Raw genomic sequence first — 12770 nt, forward strand, 5'->3', positions numbered from 1 at the left:
GTTACTCCATTCTTTAAGGGAGGGATGCAGAACAATGGAAATTATAGGCCAGTTAGCCTGACTTCAGTGCTTGGGAGGATGTGGGTAAGGATACAGTCTTGGGGTACTTGGAGGCACATTATAAACTAGTCCAAAGTCATCATGGTTTTCACAAGGGAAAATCTACCCTGACAGATCTTTGGAATCTTGGAATTCTTTGAAGAAATAATAGGCAGAATAGACAGAGTTAATGGAGGTTGTTTACTTGGATTTTCAGAAGGCCTTTGACAAGGTGCTGCATATGAAGCTGCTAAACATCATAAGAGCATATAGTATTACAGGAAAGATACTTGCATGGATAGAAGATTGGCTAGCAGGAGGCAAAGAGTTGGAATAAAGGAGCCCTATTCTGGTTGGCTGCTGGTGTCTAGTGGTGTGCCACAGATATCAGTATTGGGACCACTTCTTTTCATGTTAAATGCCAATGATTTGGATGAAGGAATTGATGGTTTTGTGGTGAAGTTTGTGGACAATATGAAGATAAGAGGAGGGGTAGATAGTGTTGAGGAAGCAGGCAGTCAACAGAGGACTTGGCCAGACTGGGAACCCGGGCAAGAAATGGCAGATGAAATATAGTGTAGGGGAGTATCTGGTCATGCATTTTGGTAGAAAGTGGAATTAAGGCATATACTGTTTACTATACTGAAGGAAAATTCAAAAATGAGGAGCAAAGAGACTTGTGACTCTTTTTGCAGGCTTCCCTAAAGGTTAACTTGCAAGTTGAGTTTGTGATAAAGACGGCAAATACAGTGTTAGCATTCATTTTGAGAGGACTACAAAGTAAGAGCAAGAATGTGATGCCAAGGCTTTATAAAGCCTAGGTCAGACCACACTTGAGTATTGTGAGCAGCTTTGGGCCCCTTATCTATGAAAAGATGTGCTGCCATTAGAGAGGGCCCAGAGGTTCATTAGAATGATTCCAGGAACAAAAGGGCGAGGAGTGTTTGATGCCTCTGGGCCTGTACTGATTGGAATTTAGAAGAATGAGAGGGGAGCTCATTGCCAAATACTGAAAGGCCTCAATGGAGTGGACATGGAGAGGATGTTTCCTATAGTGGGTGAGCCTAGGACCAGAGGGTACAGCCTCAGAGTATGGGGATGTCCATTTAGATCAGACTTCAGAAGGAATTTCTTTAGCTAGCACATGTGAACCTGTGGAACTCACTGCCTTGGACAGCCGTGGAGGTCAGGTCATTGAGTATATTTAAAGCAGAGATGAATAGGTTCTTGCTTAGCCAGGGTGTCAAAGGTTACAGGGGAAAAGGCAGGAGAATGAGATTGAGAGGGATAATAAATCAGCCATGATAGAATGGTGGAGCAACTCAAGGGCCAAGTGGCCTAATTCTGCTCCCAGGTCTTACAGTTTTATGGTGTGCAGAAGAGAATTTTTGAATGCACAACACATTGAACTTTGAAGTGGATGGGTTACAGCTGCAGAAGACCATGAACAAACACTCAATGGCCACTTTATTTGGCACAGGAGATATCTACTAAAGTGGCCACTGTGTGTGCAAACAACCGATCTGTGCTGTGAGCTAAAGCATCCCTGCAATGAACAGTTAAAACACATCTTTTAATAAAAAGCATCTATTTAAGAAATGCATTGCTGTGTGGCTTTGAATGGTTTGACTATAATTTATTTCCCTTATAAACTTAAATAACATGTCACATCTTTCATCACTTTAAAAAGTTTGTTTTACTATATTTTTAAGGTGTTGAGTTACACTAACAGCATTTATTATCTCTGAATTCTTTAGAACATGGACAATTGAAGTCAGCAAGATCACATAATGGGAGATGGTAATATCGCAGGGGAATGATATTTTGCCCCCACCCCTACTTCTCCACATTCACACGTCAATTTTCCATTCAACGTCATTGTGTATTCAGATGACGAAATCCTGGCCAATATTTCGTAAACCCATGCAACAACTGGGAGATCCTGTACACATTTTTTTAAATTGATAAAGCTGCTATACTCATTAGGAGCTTGAGGAGATTTGATACATTACCAAATTTCTACAGATGTACTGTGGAGAGCATTCTGACAGAGGCTCCAATGCATAGGATCAGATAAAACGGAGGGTTGTGGACTTAGTCACCTCCATCATGGGCACTAACCTCCCCATCATAGAGGACATCTTCAAAAGGCAGTGCCTCAGGAAGGCAGCATCCATCGTTAAGGACCCTCCCCATCTAGGATATGTTCTCTTCAGGTGGTGGTACAGGAGCCTGACACACTCAACCTTTTAGTAACAGCTCCTACTCCTCCATCAGATTTCTGAACATTCTACATGAATCCACGAACACCAAATCACAATTCTGCCTAGCCTGAGTTCCTCCAGCATTGTGTGCTGCTCACAATTTTGCTCTGCTTTGACACTACTTTTCACATTTCTTGTTGTATTTTTATGTATTGCACTGCTGCTACAAAACAATGAATTTCATGACATGTCTGTGATAATTAACCTGATTCTGAAAGCCTGCCCTCCCCAGTGCAGTCACCTATTGGAAAGCAGGTTTAACAGTTCCTACTCCATTAACTGATATAAACTAATTAACAGGTTAAGAATTCAGCATGGGCAGAACTTCATTTCCATAGCTTCATTTCAAACTATGGTCTGATTTACTCTTTGAATATTGCTGACACCATTTCAGCTCTATTACTCTGGGAATTTTACTTGCAGATTACATCCATCTCGAACACTGCAGTGCGGTTTCACATCGCTGATAAAGCACTTTTAACTACAAAGCAGAGGAGGAGATCCAAATAGATATCCCTCAAATGTGCCTTAAGTACAGACCTGACAGACTGACTTAGTGAAGTTATAATTTTGGGGCTTTATTTAAATAACGATCTTGCTCTGATCAAATCCAACCATCTGATATACAATCTTTACTCCTAAAGCAATTGAAAAGGAGATTAAACTACCATGAAAGGTGATACTGAATGCAAAAGTAGGCTTGGAACTCAACTAATTTTAATGTTAAATCTGCCATACCATTGTTCCTTCGTGCTGTGACCTGGACACTTGCCAGTCTGTATCACTGAAACAACCCATCACATACAGCTCTCACTTGATTTGCATTATACACAAGATTTGCATAGCTATCAGGTGCAGAGATATTTATAAACCATATAATAGCAACATGCTGCAGGTGACAGACATCTGATGGTGAAAATATCCAGCAAGTCAGGCAGCATCAGCGAAGACAGAAACTAATGAATTTTATAGGTCAATAACCTTTCAGCAGAACAATAAATGACAAATAAGACACATTTCAGACGAGGAAGGGGCTGAGGAAAGAATAAACAGAAACACTTACAATGCGACAAAAGATGAAAGGAGACAAACAGGATGATAGTGCAACGTGAAAGGCAATGATAACAGGTCAAGAACCACCACAAGTATACAAAATCACGAGTAGCATAGCTAAGGTGAATAATCATTCTTTTCCCAAGGATAGGAGAGACTAAAGAGGAGACAGGTTTAAGGTTGGGGAAAGATTTAAGGGGTCTGTGTAGCGGGCATGAGATGGGTACAATTACAATGTTTGAAAAACATTTGGACAGGTATGTGGATGGAAAATGCTTGGAGGGATATTGGCGAACAGGAGTAGCCCAGGCAGACAACTTGGCATGGATGAATTGAGCTGAAGGAGCTGTGTCCATGCAATACAACTAACTTTAAGGCCTGTTAAAAGAACAGCAGAATCATAACGAGACTGTTCTCAGTGTTCGAGGATCAGTCAGAGCTCTCACTCCCAATTGCTCTTCAGTTATGTGCATTTTTTGTTCAGGCTTGGGTCTGAACTTCTCTGGTGCCTCCTGATTCACAAAAACTCCTGTAGTTACATATAAAAACATGTACTAATCTCAGCATCCCTTAAGAACTGTTCATATTTTTTAAAAACCTTTAATCTTTGTAAATATAATCTGGCACTTTCACATCTTACTGAGTTGCCACTTTCGAGTTTCATTTAACCAACATGGGAGAGTACCTCTTTCCATATGCTAGGCCATAAACTGGAGATGGGGCAGGGTGTGTAACATGCAGCAACCAGTAAATTTATTTTGATAGCAGTCCATTTAAAGAGCAGTCACTGAACAGTATAATTAAGACTGATTGACAGGCATGCCCACTCTTCTTCTGACCAAATACAGCTTTTCATTTAAAAAAAGTGGTGGATTCTGGCAATCGAGAATGAAATGCTGGGAAGGTGCCACACCTATTGAGGGAAAGAGTTTACATCTTGATCATGGTGTGGTGTATAGATTGGGTGTTCAACAGACTAGTCAGTATACTATTCATAAATTTGAAGTTTAAAAAGTACTCTAAGTGTAGAGACTACAAATCATAAGTCATAAATAGAAGTTCTAAAAATGACAAGCTCTTGACACTTTATCAGAAACAGAAGAGGAACTTAGGCAGAGTATTTTCTTTCATAATCTGTGTCCCTGAAATATTATCTGTCTGAATATCTAAATGTGGCTTGGGGGTTAATTTTCCTCTGGTTATATTGCAATGATACATTTTGGGATACTTCACCACACTAAAATCAAAATTATAACAAGTTGCTGTGTGAAGAATTGTAGAAAAATGTTGTGGCAAATATGCATAAACACAAAATAAATAAATCACAGAATAAATATTTGTTCAAAGATTCGTAGCGCTTTCCTCTTCAACTTCCCTGGAAGTAGGGATTTAGCCTGAAGTCTCATTCAATTTACAACAGTTCAGTGCTTAATAGTGCAGTGGAACATTATTCTGAATTCTACCCATGTCTCTGGCATGCACTTTTTGATTCATGGATGGTGTTACCACTGATCCAAGGTCAACACAAGTCAGTTCTAAAATTATAGGCAGTTTGTGGAAATAAAGCACCTCCAATTTTAAAAAGATTTACAAAAGCACAATGAAACTGCAAAGACTTCTTCCCCTTTGAAATCCATGCAATTGAAAATGAAATCTCATGCTGAATCTATATAGATAAAAACAAACAGCCCAAAAGTATGACAGTGACAAAAACAGTTTTCAAGTGTGTTACTTTTATTGAACACGTTAAATCTTGGCCAAATCTAGAAACAGCCCCAGAATTTAACAGTCATCTTGCTGGAGTAACAGTCCCAACAGTGCCATTTTCAGTAAGGCAGCTCTACCTAGACAATCTTTCCTAGAACTCAAAGGTGCAAATGTGTTGAAATGGCTCAGACATTTTACAGTGTAATTTAAAAATAACTATTTTTCACAAACCCGGTCAGGCAAATTGCATTTGTGCACAATGAATACCTTTCCCATCTTTAACCAGAGGAGTGTACAGAAACAAAACATTTCTTTCATCGTGATAAGCTTGTTAACACAAGCTTGAAGCCTTTATTGTTTGCTTTGGTGCAACAGGGTTTCTCTAATTACCTTTCTATTAAAGCTGCATTTCCTATTTGGATAGATCTGCTTCACAACTTCGAGGCAGGGTGAGCAAAATGAAAACAGATTTGCATGAGTGCTTTTGAAAGTTTTTCAAGACATGGGAAATGTTCCATAAAAATTGAATCCTCTTCCAAACAGTAGCACAAAATAGAAATAAAATTTCAGAATATTACATTAAACAAAGGTTTGTTTTAAAGCCTTTTCTGCAAAACAGTACTTCTGATAGTCCTTTAGTATTGCACTGGAGTGTCAGAAGGTTACAACAGACGATAATCTTGTTACCACTCAGTCTTTTAAGTATTTGTTTGACTGCTCTCTCGTGGCATTGCTCAGTCAGATATTGCACTATGGGCAGGGAAGAGGTTTTGGACCAGTCTGTTGAAACATACCTATAGAAGACATGCTCTGAGACCATGAAGGGTTTATGATTGACTCCCAAATAGAAAAGTTAATTATATTTTTGCTGATATGATGAACATTTTCATACTGACACATTTTTATACAGGTGTATTATTAGGGTCATTTAAATAAAAGAAAAAGGCAAGTTTTCAAATCAAACTTACTTTGATTAGAGGGACTGACTGCAGCACAAGGACAAAGTATTACTCAGTTCACAAGAGGCAGTTATTAAATAAAAGAACTGGTTTGGTTGGAGGTGTGGTGACAGGCGCCTCAGTATAAACACAAGCTTAGTATTAAATAAAAATAGCCCGCAGGCTACTTCTCTACCCCATGCACTTTAAAGATCTTGGAGATCATTACTTTCCTGAATTATTCCTTAAACCTGTTCATATTAATGATAGGGCAGTTTTTCGAATTATTCTTTGTGGAACATGGAATGAGATGCATGTTTGCTAATGGACTGCGTTCAATTGCTCACTCAGCCATGACAGTAGGCTTGCCTTGTGTCCACATGACAGGGAGGAACAAGGTTAATGATTAGTGAGGATTCCTGCTGAACTCACTTCAGCAGAGAATTGATGTCAAGTGGTAACAAGGATGCACCTGAAGCTTTTGATATTCAACTCTGCACATGGATATTGGCCATGCGAGAAGATGCTAGCTGCCCAGAGAGGGTCAAAAGGGAGAAAAAATTGTCAAATAATTCAACAGCAAACTAATCTAAATGATTAGATTTCACAGCATATCTTCTCTTAAGTCCTTCTTATTCAGCAGATCTAGAGATATCTTAAGTCTGTCATCTTGGAAGTTTCCCTGTTCCAATGCATTTGAAAGCCACATTGAACAGATTTACGGTCACAATTTCAAGCTTTCATATCCTGACCATTCAACTCCTTGGGACACCATTTTTTTCCTTACATCTATAGTACATTTAAAACTTTCAAATCAGTAATATTTGAGAGTCTTAAGTCAAAAGCATCTGCACCTTGTACTTTTGAAATGATAGAAGAATCACTAAAAAGTTTGTGTTTCACACATTCGTGATGTGAATGAAAGCTAACTGCAGTCTGATGCCTGCTAACACCCAGTACAGAGTTCCAGCAGTTAAGGAATTGGACCAGTTTAAGGTCCCATTAGGGCTGTCAAAAATATGAAAGGTAGTTTCAAAATATTTAAAAAAGTCTTTGTGAGTAGTGCTTCTTGATGCCGAATGAAATGCTATCATGCATACATATTCTCAAAAGGCTAGAAGTTCCCAACTGCTTGTAGGAATATAATGGTTCCTTAATGGAAATTACTGACAAATGATGGAAACAGACCTAGGCTTGATAATTAATATAGGCAAAATTGCTATCCTACTAAAGTTAAAGATTCCTGGAAGACAAAGTCCTTAGATACAGTATATACATGGGTTATCATCTAACACATGCATTTAATTTCATAAATGTCATCTATGATTTTTACTTTTTAAAAAAATTGTGGAGCAAAAAGAGAAGCCTAAAACTGCACAACATTTTCACCTTCCTGACAAACCAGCATGTGAAATTTGATAAACTTTAAAGATATTAGTTGGTTCACATGCTTCACAAGTGCATGCAGAAAAAAGCACCCTTTTTCACAGCACGTGAAAATACTTCTCTTCTGAATCAGACTTGTGAAATTTGAGTGGTGAATTCAGAAAACTAAGTGGGACAATTTTTAGATCCTGTAAATGTCAGAATCAAAGAAGTCTTTCAACAGAGTACTGACAGCAGCATTAGTCAGTAGTAGGACAGTTAGAAAATGCTAGTTCAGGTGATTCACAATAAACTTTCTCCTAATTTTTGTTATTTTTTTGAAGTTCACAGAATGCTCCTTGCTTCTTCATTCTTCATCTGCCATGTCACTTCTGCCTCCATTCCTTCCAAAATTTTATCCTTAGTATTTAATGCCAGAAATTTGAAGCTGTTCAGTTTTAATTTTCATCCATGATTACTGTAGTTTAATTAGTGTAATTTCATTGTTTCTCTGCAGTTAACTGAAAAATTCTTGTTAAAAATCAGTTTTCTTACACTTGGGATTCAAGGATACAAAAACCCTCATGTCAAAGCTCAGGTCACTAAATTTAGAGCTGCATTAATTCCACTTCAACTGTTGCTTTTTATCATCAGGCTAATACTATTCCCAATAATCAACTTTAAGAAATGACTGTAAGTTAACGTCTTTCTAAAACATTTCAGCATAACCACCAAAATACTTCAGCGCTATCAAATGTATTGTGATACTGATACATTTTTAAACCACCTGCACCACAATTCATGATTACCAAGTGGCACTTGTTTTGACATTTTAAATTAATATTTCAAATTACTTGCTGTTTATGGATCAAATTATCATATCCATTCAGGCCCAACATAGTGAGGCACCATTTAAATTCAAAACTTTTGACAACAGGAATTTCTTGGAGACAAGGTGCTTGTAAACCACCGAGCTACATAAAAGCTCTATCCAAACCAGGACACTCTCCCTTTTCAAAATGTAATACAAGACTGCTTGCCTCAGGCCAGTAAAAGGAGGCACATTTATAACAAAATAATTTCTTTGAAAAACACACTTCTCTGAAAAAATCCCCAGTGAACATGTGATTATTAAGCCCGAAAGGATAAAGTATGGGGCCAAATCACCTTCCTGAACAGTGTAGCCAGAAATGACAAACTAACTGTCTTCAGCAGTTCATGTATTTTTCAGATATACATCTTTTATGATTTGATTTCTATTATCTCATTGCTATTCAGTATTACAGAAAAGTTCAAGATTGTCAAAACAAAAGTCAAAGCAATAACAATTCCAACAAATTATCCTTTGGAAATGTGAAGGTGCCTTGTTGATCCTAATGGTTGAACACAGGCACTGTGCAAATTTGAAACTGGAAAGCACGTACTTTATAGTTTGGAGACAACTTGTTCCTCCAGATGAAACAGCTCTTCCTTTTCCATTGAACTGAATGCAAGCACAAAGGATTAAGGCATAACATTTACTTTGAAATTTTCAGTGTCTATACTTGGTGATATTTCTGACAATGCTGTTTCATCATTTACCCATTTTTTTTTAAATGGCAAGTTCCACAAATTTTATCTCCAGAGATTAAGATTTTGTTATTGCGCTGGGCAATTCAGCTCAAGGTCAACATCAGCAATTTAGTCTGAAACATGTATTTTTCATGCTGGGATTATGGTGATGTTTGCAGTTGGCAAGGAGAAAGGGGAGAATTTAAAGAAATGAGTTACATCAGCTTTAGAGTTATCAACATCTTATAAAAGGAACCGCGATTGTTAAACCACTGTATTGATGGGAGGAAGCTGAAGTGAAGTGGATAACGGACAATTCCAACAAGCTCAAAGGAAAAGTTCCACACTGCTGAGTGCAAGTTCCTCTCTTTTGAGACTTTTAAAAAAATATGCAAATGGTTTATTCCAAAAGCAATTTGCTACTTGACTATTAAATTCAACTTGGCTGGAAAAAAATCTCTCAATTCCAAGCTTGTGTGCTTATCCTATTCAAATAGAAGGGTGTATAGTTGAATTGTTTACCCACAGACTTTCCAAATGGAACCTTCAGGGCTTCTCAGCAGCTCATTTAATTCAGACTTACTGTACATTCACAATCACCGAATCAACAGTGCATTCATGGCGCTATCCCAAGTAGAAATAGTGTCATTTTGAAAGATGAACACCAGAACAGAGGACTGGATAGCTTAATCACTCCAAGCAATTGAAATGACAAGAGCAGGAAGATATACGTCCCTTCTTCAATCTCTACTCCTAAGGGTGGGGGAGGGGTGTGGTGGGGCAAAAGAGAAGGGAGAAGAGAAGAAGTGGAGGCTGTAGCAGATTCTGACAGTTCAAAATGGAAGGATGAAACCCTATCTCAGTCTTTCCTCTCAAAAACAGTGGCATTAAAAGTATGACATTTTTGGAGCAGTGTTGTAGCAGCAACTGACTGGAAGTGCTCAATAAGATAGGCTGAATGACACTGAAAAGGGCAACAGCTTTTAAAGTAACAGATGATCATATGCAGTGATTTTAAGTATTTTACAGGAAAGGAGCAGAGAAGTGAAGAAAATGTACTGGCCTGCCCCATGACTTTGAGTGATCTAACAACATGAACCTGGAGGGAGAAAGATCTTATTACATGTCAATGAACCACAAGCAAGAAAACCTGTATTCGGAAGAGACCTCAAGCAGTGATATCATTGCTATCCCCTTATGGACAAATGACAAAGTCTTGTTTTAGTAATGCAAACAAAAGCTATGAATTAATCAACTTGCTTTTCAGAAGTAAAAGTAGACAGGCTATGAAATATTACTATTTTAAGAAGATATTGGATTGATGAGAACTTTTGATAATTTACCATGTACAATAAAGTGCATCAAAACAGTGTAACCCAACATACAGTATTCAAGCTGTAAGGGTTATGTAGCCAAACTTTCAAATGGCACTTCTGCAATCTTTTGTTCGGGGAATGATCAATTTCATCAAAAGAAAAACAAAAATATTTTCCACTAAGTGCATTTAGCCAACAGTCATATTAACGGCATTGTTCATGCCAGTGCTACTTAAACAAAGTGAGGAGCTATTTGGAAAATTCACACATTGGTGAACAAATCTGTATTTATACGTAAATACTGTTAAGTCACTTAAATACTATGGGTGCTCTTTTACAATTAACAAAACAATCAGCAAAATATGATGAGATCATTCTTTCTTGGGAGAAAAAGTAAATCAAATGTCTAAGGCACATGGTTCCACATGTTTACAATCTAAGTAACATTTTATGACAATCTATGTCTTAAGCATGATCAATGTTCAGTCTTATCACATCATGCAAACACCCTATGCAATACGTATTCGTATGCTCTTTTTAAGGTTCTGTTTGGCCTTCTTCCCCATCTCCCACAATCAACCCCAAAAGCAAGTACCTCCTGACTTCAAGGAATGAGTGAAGGATTAAAGCCCAACCCGTGTTCCTGAAACAGCTGCCCTCTGAGAGGGTAAAAATGACCATAACATTACCAGCAATCAGTGGAATCTTCAAGATTCATTCAGAGCCAAATGTCATTCAGTCACTCTTCTTACAGCAATATTATATATATGTGTGTGTGTGTCTGAAAAAAATATAATCAGTCAGATTATACTAAATATTTGAACTCCAGCTAGCTAAGCTAGTGCACACTGTGGTAGTAACCTTGGCCATCATCGTTTTGAAAGAGCAGATATTGATACATGGATGACAACATTATTTTCTTTCAAATTCTACTTTTCAATCCCATCAAAGTTAGTGTGTTTTTAGGAGGTCAGTTCCATGTAAGAGTTTGTTAATGGACTAACAGTGCTAAAACAATCAGGATCAGATATATATATCAGCAATAAGGGTAATTTTCAAACCACCCTGCTGTTCCATAATTATGGTCTTCAGTGGGGAGAGATTACATACTCGTGTCACCCCGACGAGTTGAATTAGAAACATCCATTTCACTGTTAAAAAGGTGTCTTCATTCCTTCATGGCAACTTGTATACAGGTAAGGTAAAAGTCATGTGTTCAGGCAACAGGTACAGGTCAGTGGCTTAATAACACTGCCAAATGTTGAGAGGGTTAGTATGCATGCAAGCCATTTCAATTAACATGATGCGCTTTCTTTTGACAGTGAAAACATCACACGGTCCCTGCGTATGCTCCATCCAGTTTTCGCATTGCTGTTTCAGATCTATTATTAGAAGAAGCTTCATCTTCATCGAAAGTGGAACCTGTGTTGGGTGTGTCAGAGGCCAAATTATTAGTGCCAGTGGCTTCTCTTATTACTGACTCCGCCATTTCAGTCTGTTCACAGGACTGGTTCGAGCTGGGGGACTCCACATCTATGCTTACAGGGTTTGTTCTTTCACTGAGTCCAGTCCCAGGATCACTACGTTTTTCAGCTTGACTACTTTGCTCAAATGCCAGTCCAGTTCCATACAGCTCTGGGTCCAAGCTGTCTCCGCCACCAGCATCTCCAATAACGGTGCGGTACACTTCCATCCCATCAGGCAGCATCGATTTAATCTTGGGCAACCAGCGCTTGCGAACTCTTCGAGCATTAGTGCACATATCGGCAGCAATCACATTCATCTCGCTTTCTTTGAAATTGGGAGCAAAATTCTGACAGTATACTGTTAAAATAGTAAAGAAATAGTGAATAAAAATGCAAAATATTATTCACTAAAAACATTCTGTCTGCAGAGAATCAGCAGTTTAGTTTAACATGAAATACCAAAACTTACAGGATTTAAAAGGTATGATTAAGGAAACAATTTAGCACTAGAAAAATAAAAATTGTTTTAAATACAGAATTCATTTGTTTGCGAACTCTGAACCCATACTATAACATGAAGGACACTCCTTAATGCTTGCTAATGGGTTCCAAGTCAAAAGATGGCTTTCTGGTGCATAAAAATCACGTTTACTCAGCTCATTAGACTGCATCTTATCCACAAACTTAATAGTATCATTCGACAGGCATTCCATAGATAGAAAAGTATCCACTCTTTAAGGAAGGCGAAATACAGGAACTGTAAGCTGGTTAGCCAGACTTCAGTGATTGGTAAGATTTTAAAGTCCATTATTAAGGATGAAGTTTTGTGGTACGTGGAGCCACACGATAAAGTAGGCAGAAGTTATATCATTTCCTTAAGGGGAGGTCTTGGCTGACAAATCTGTCTGAATTATTTGAGAAAATAACAGGCAAGGTAAACAAAGGAGTCAGTGGATGTAGTTTACTTGGATTTTCATAAGGCCTCTGACAAGGTTGCCACATATGAAGCTACTAAAATAGACGGGAGATCGTGGTTTTGCAGGAACGGTATTAGCATAGATAGAAGATTGA

The 12770-nt window shown here is 38.1% G+C and overlaps 1 protein-coding gene across 6 annotated transcripts in view; it reads right to left on the reverse strand.

Moving 5' to 3' along the window:
* Positions 1-5072: 5072 nt before the first annotated feature.
* The window catches only part of LOC140186246 (nucleus accumbens-associated protein 2-like), a 60328-nt gene continuing 52630 nt past the window's right edge, over positions 5073-12770 (reverse strand). For all 6 annotated transcript variants that reach the window (XM_072240279.1, XM_072240276.1, XM_072240277.1 and 3 more), the window contains one exon: positions 5073-12057. In XM_072240279.1, the coding sequence (XP_072096380.1) occupies positions 11564-12057 (494 nt within the window). In that variant the 3' untranslated portion in view covers positions 5073-11563. The remainder of the gene's footprint in view (positions 12058-12770) is intronic.

This window comes from Mobula birostris, chromosome 22 (genome assembly GCF_030028105.1).
Source record: "Mobula birostris isolate sMobBir1 chromosome 22, sMobBir1.hap1, whole genome shotgun sequence".
Classification (NCBI taxonomy): Eukaryota; Metazoa; Chordata; class Chondrichthyes; order Myliobatiformes; family Myliobatidae; genus Mobula; species Mobula birostris.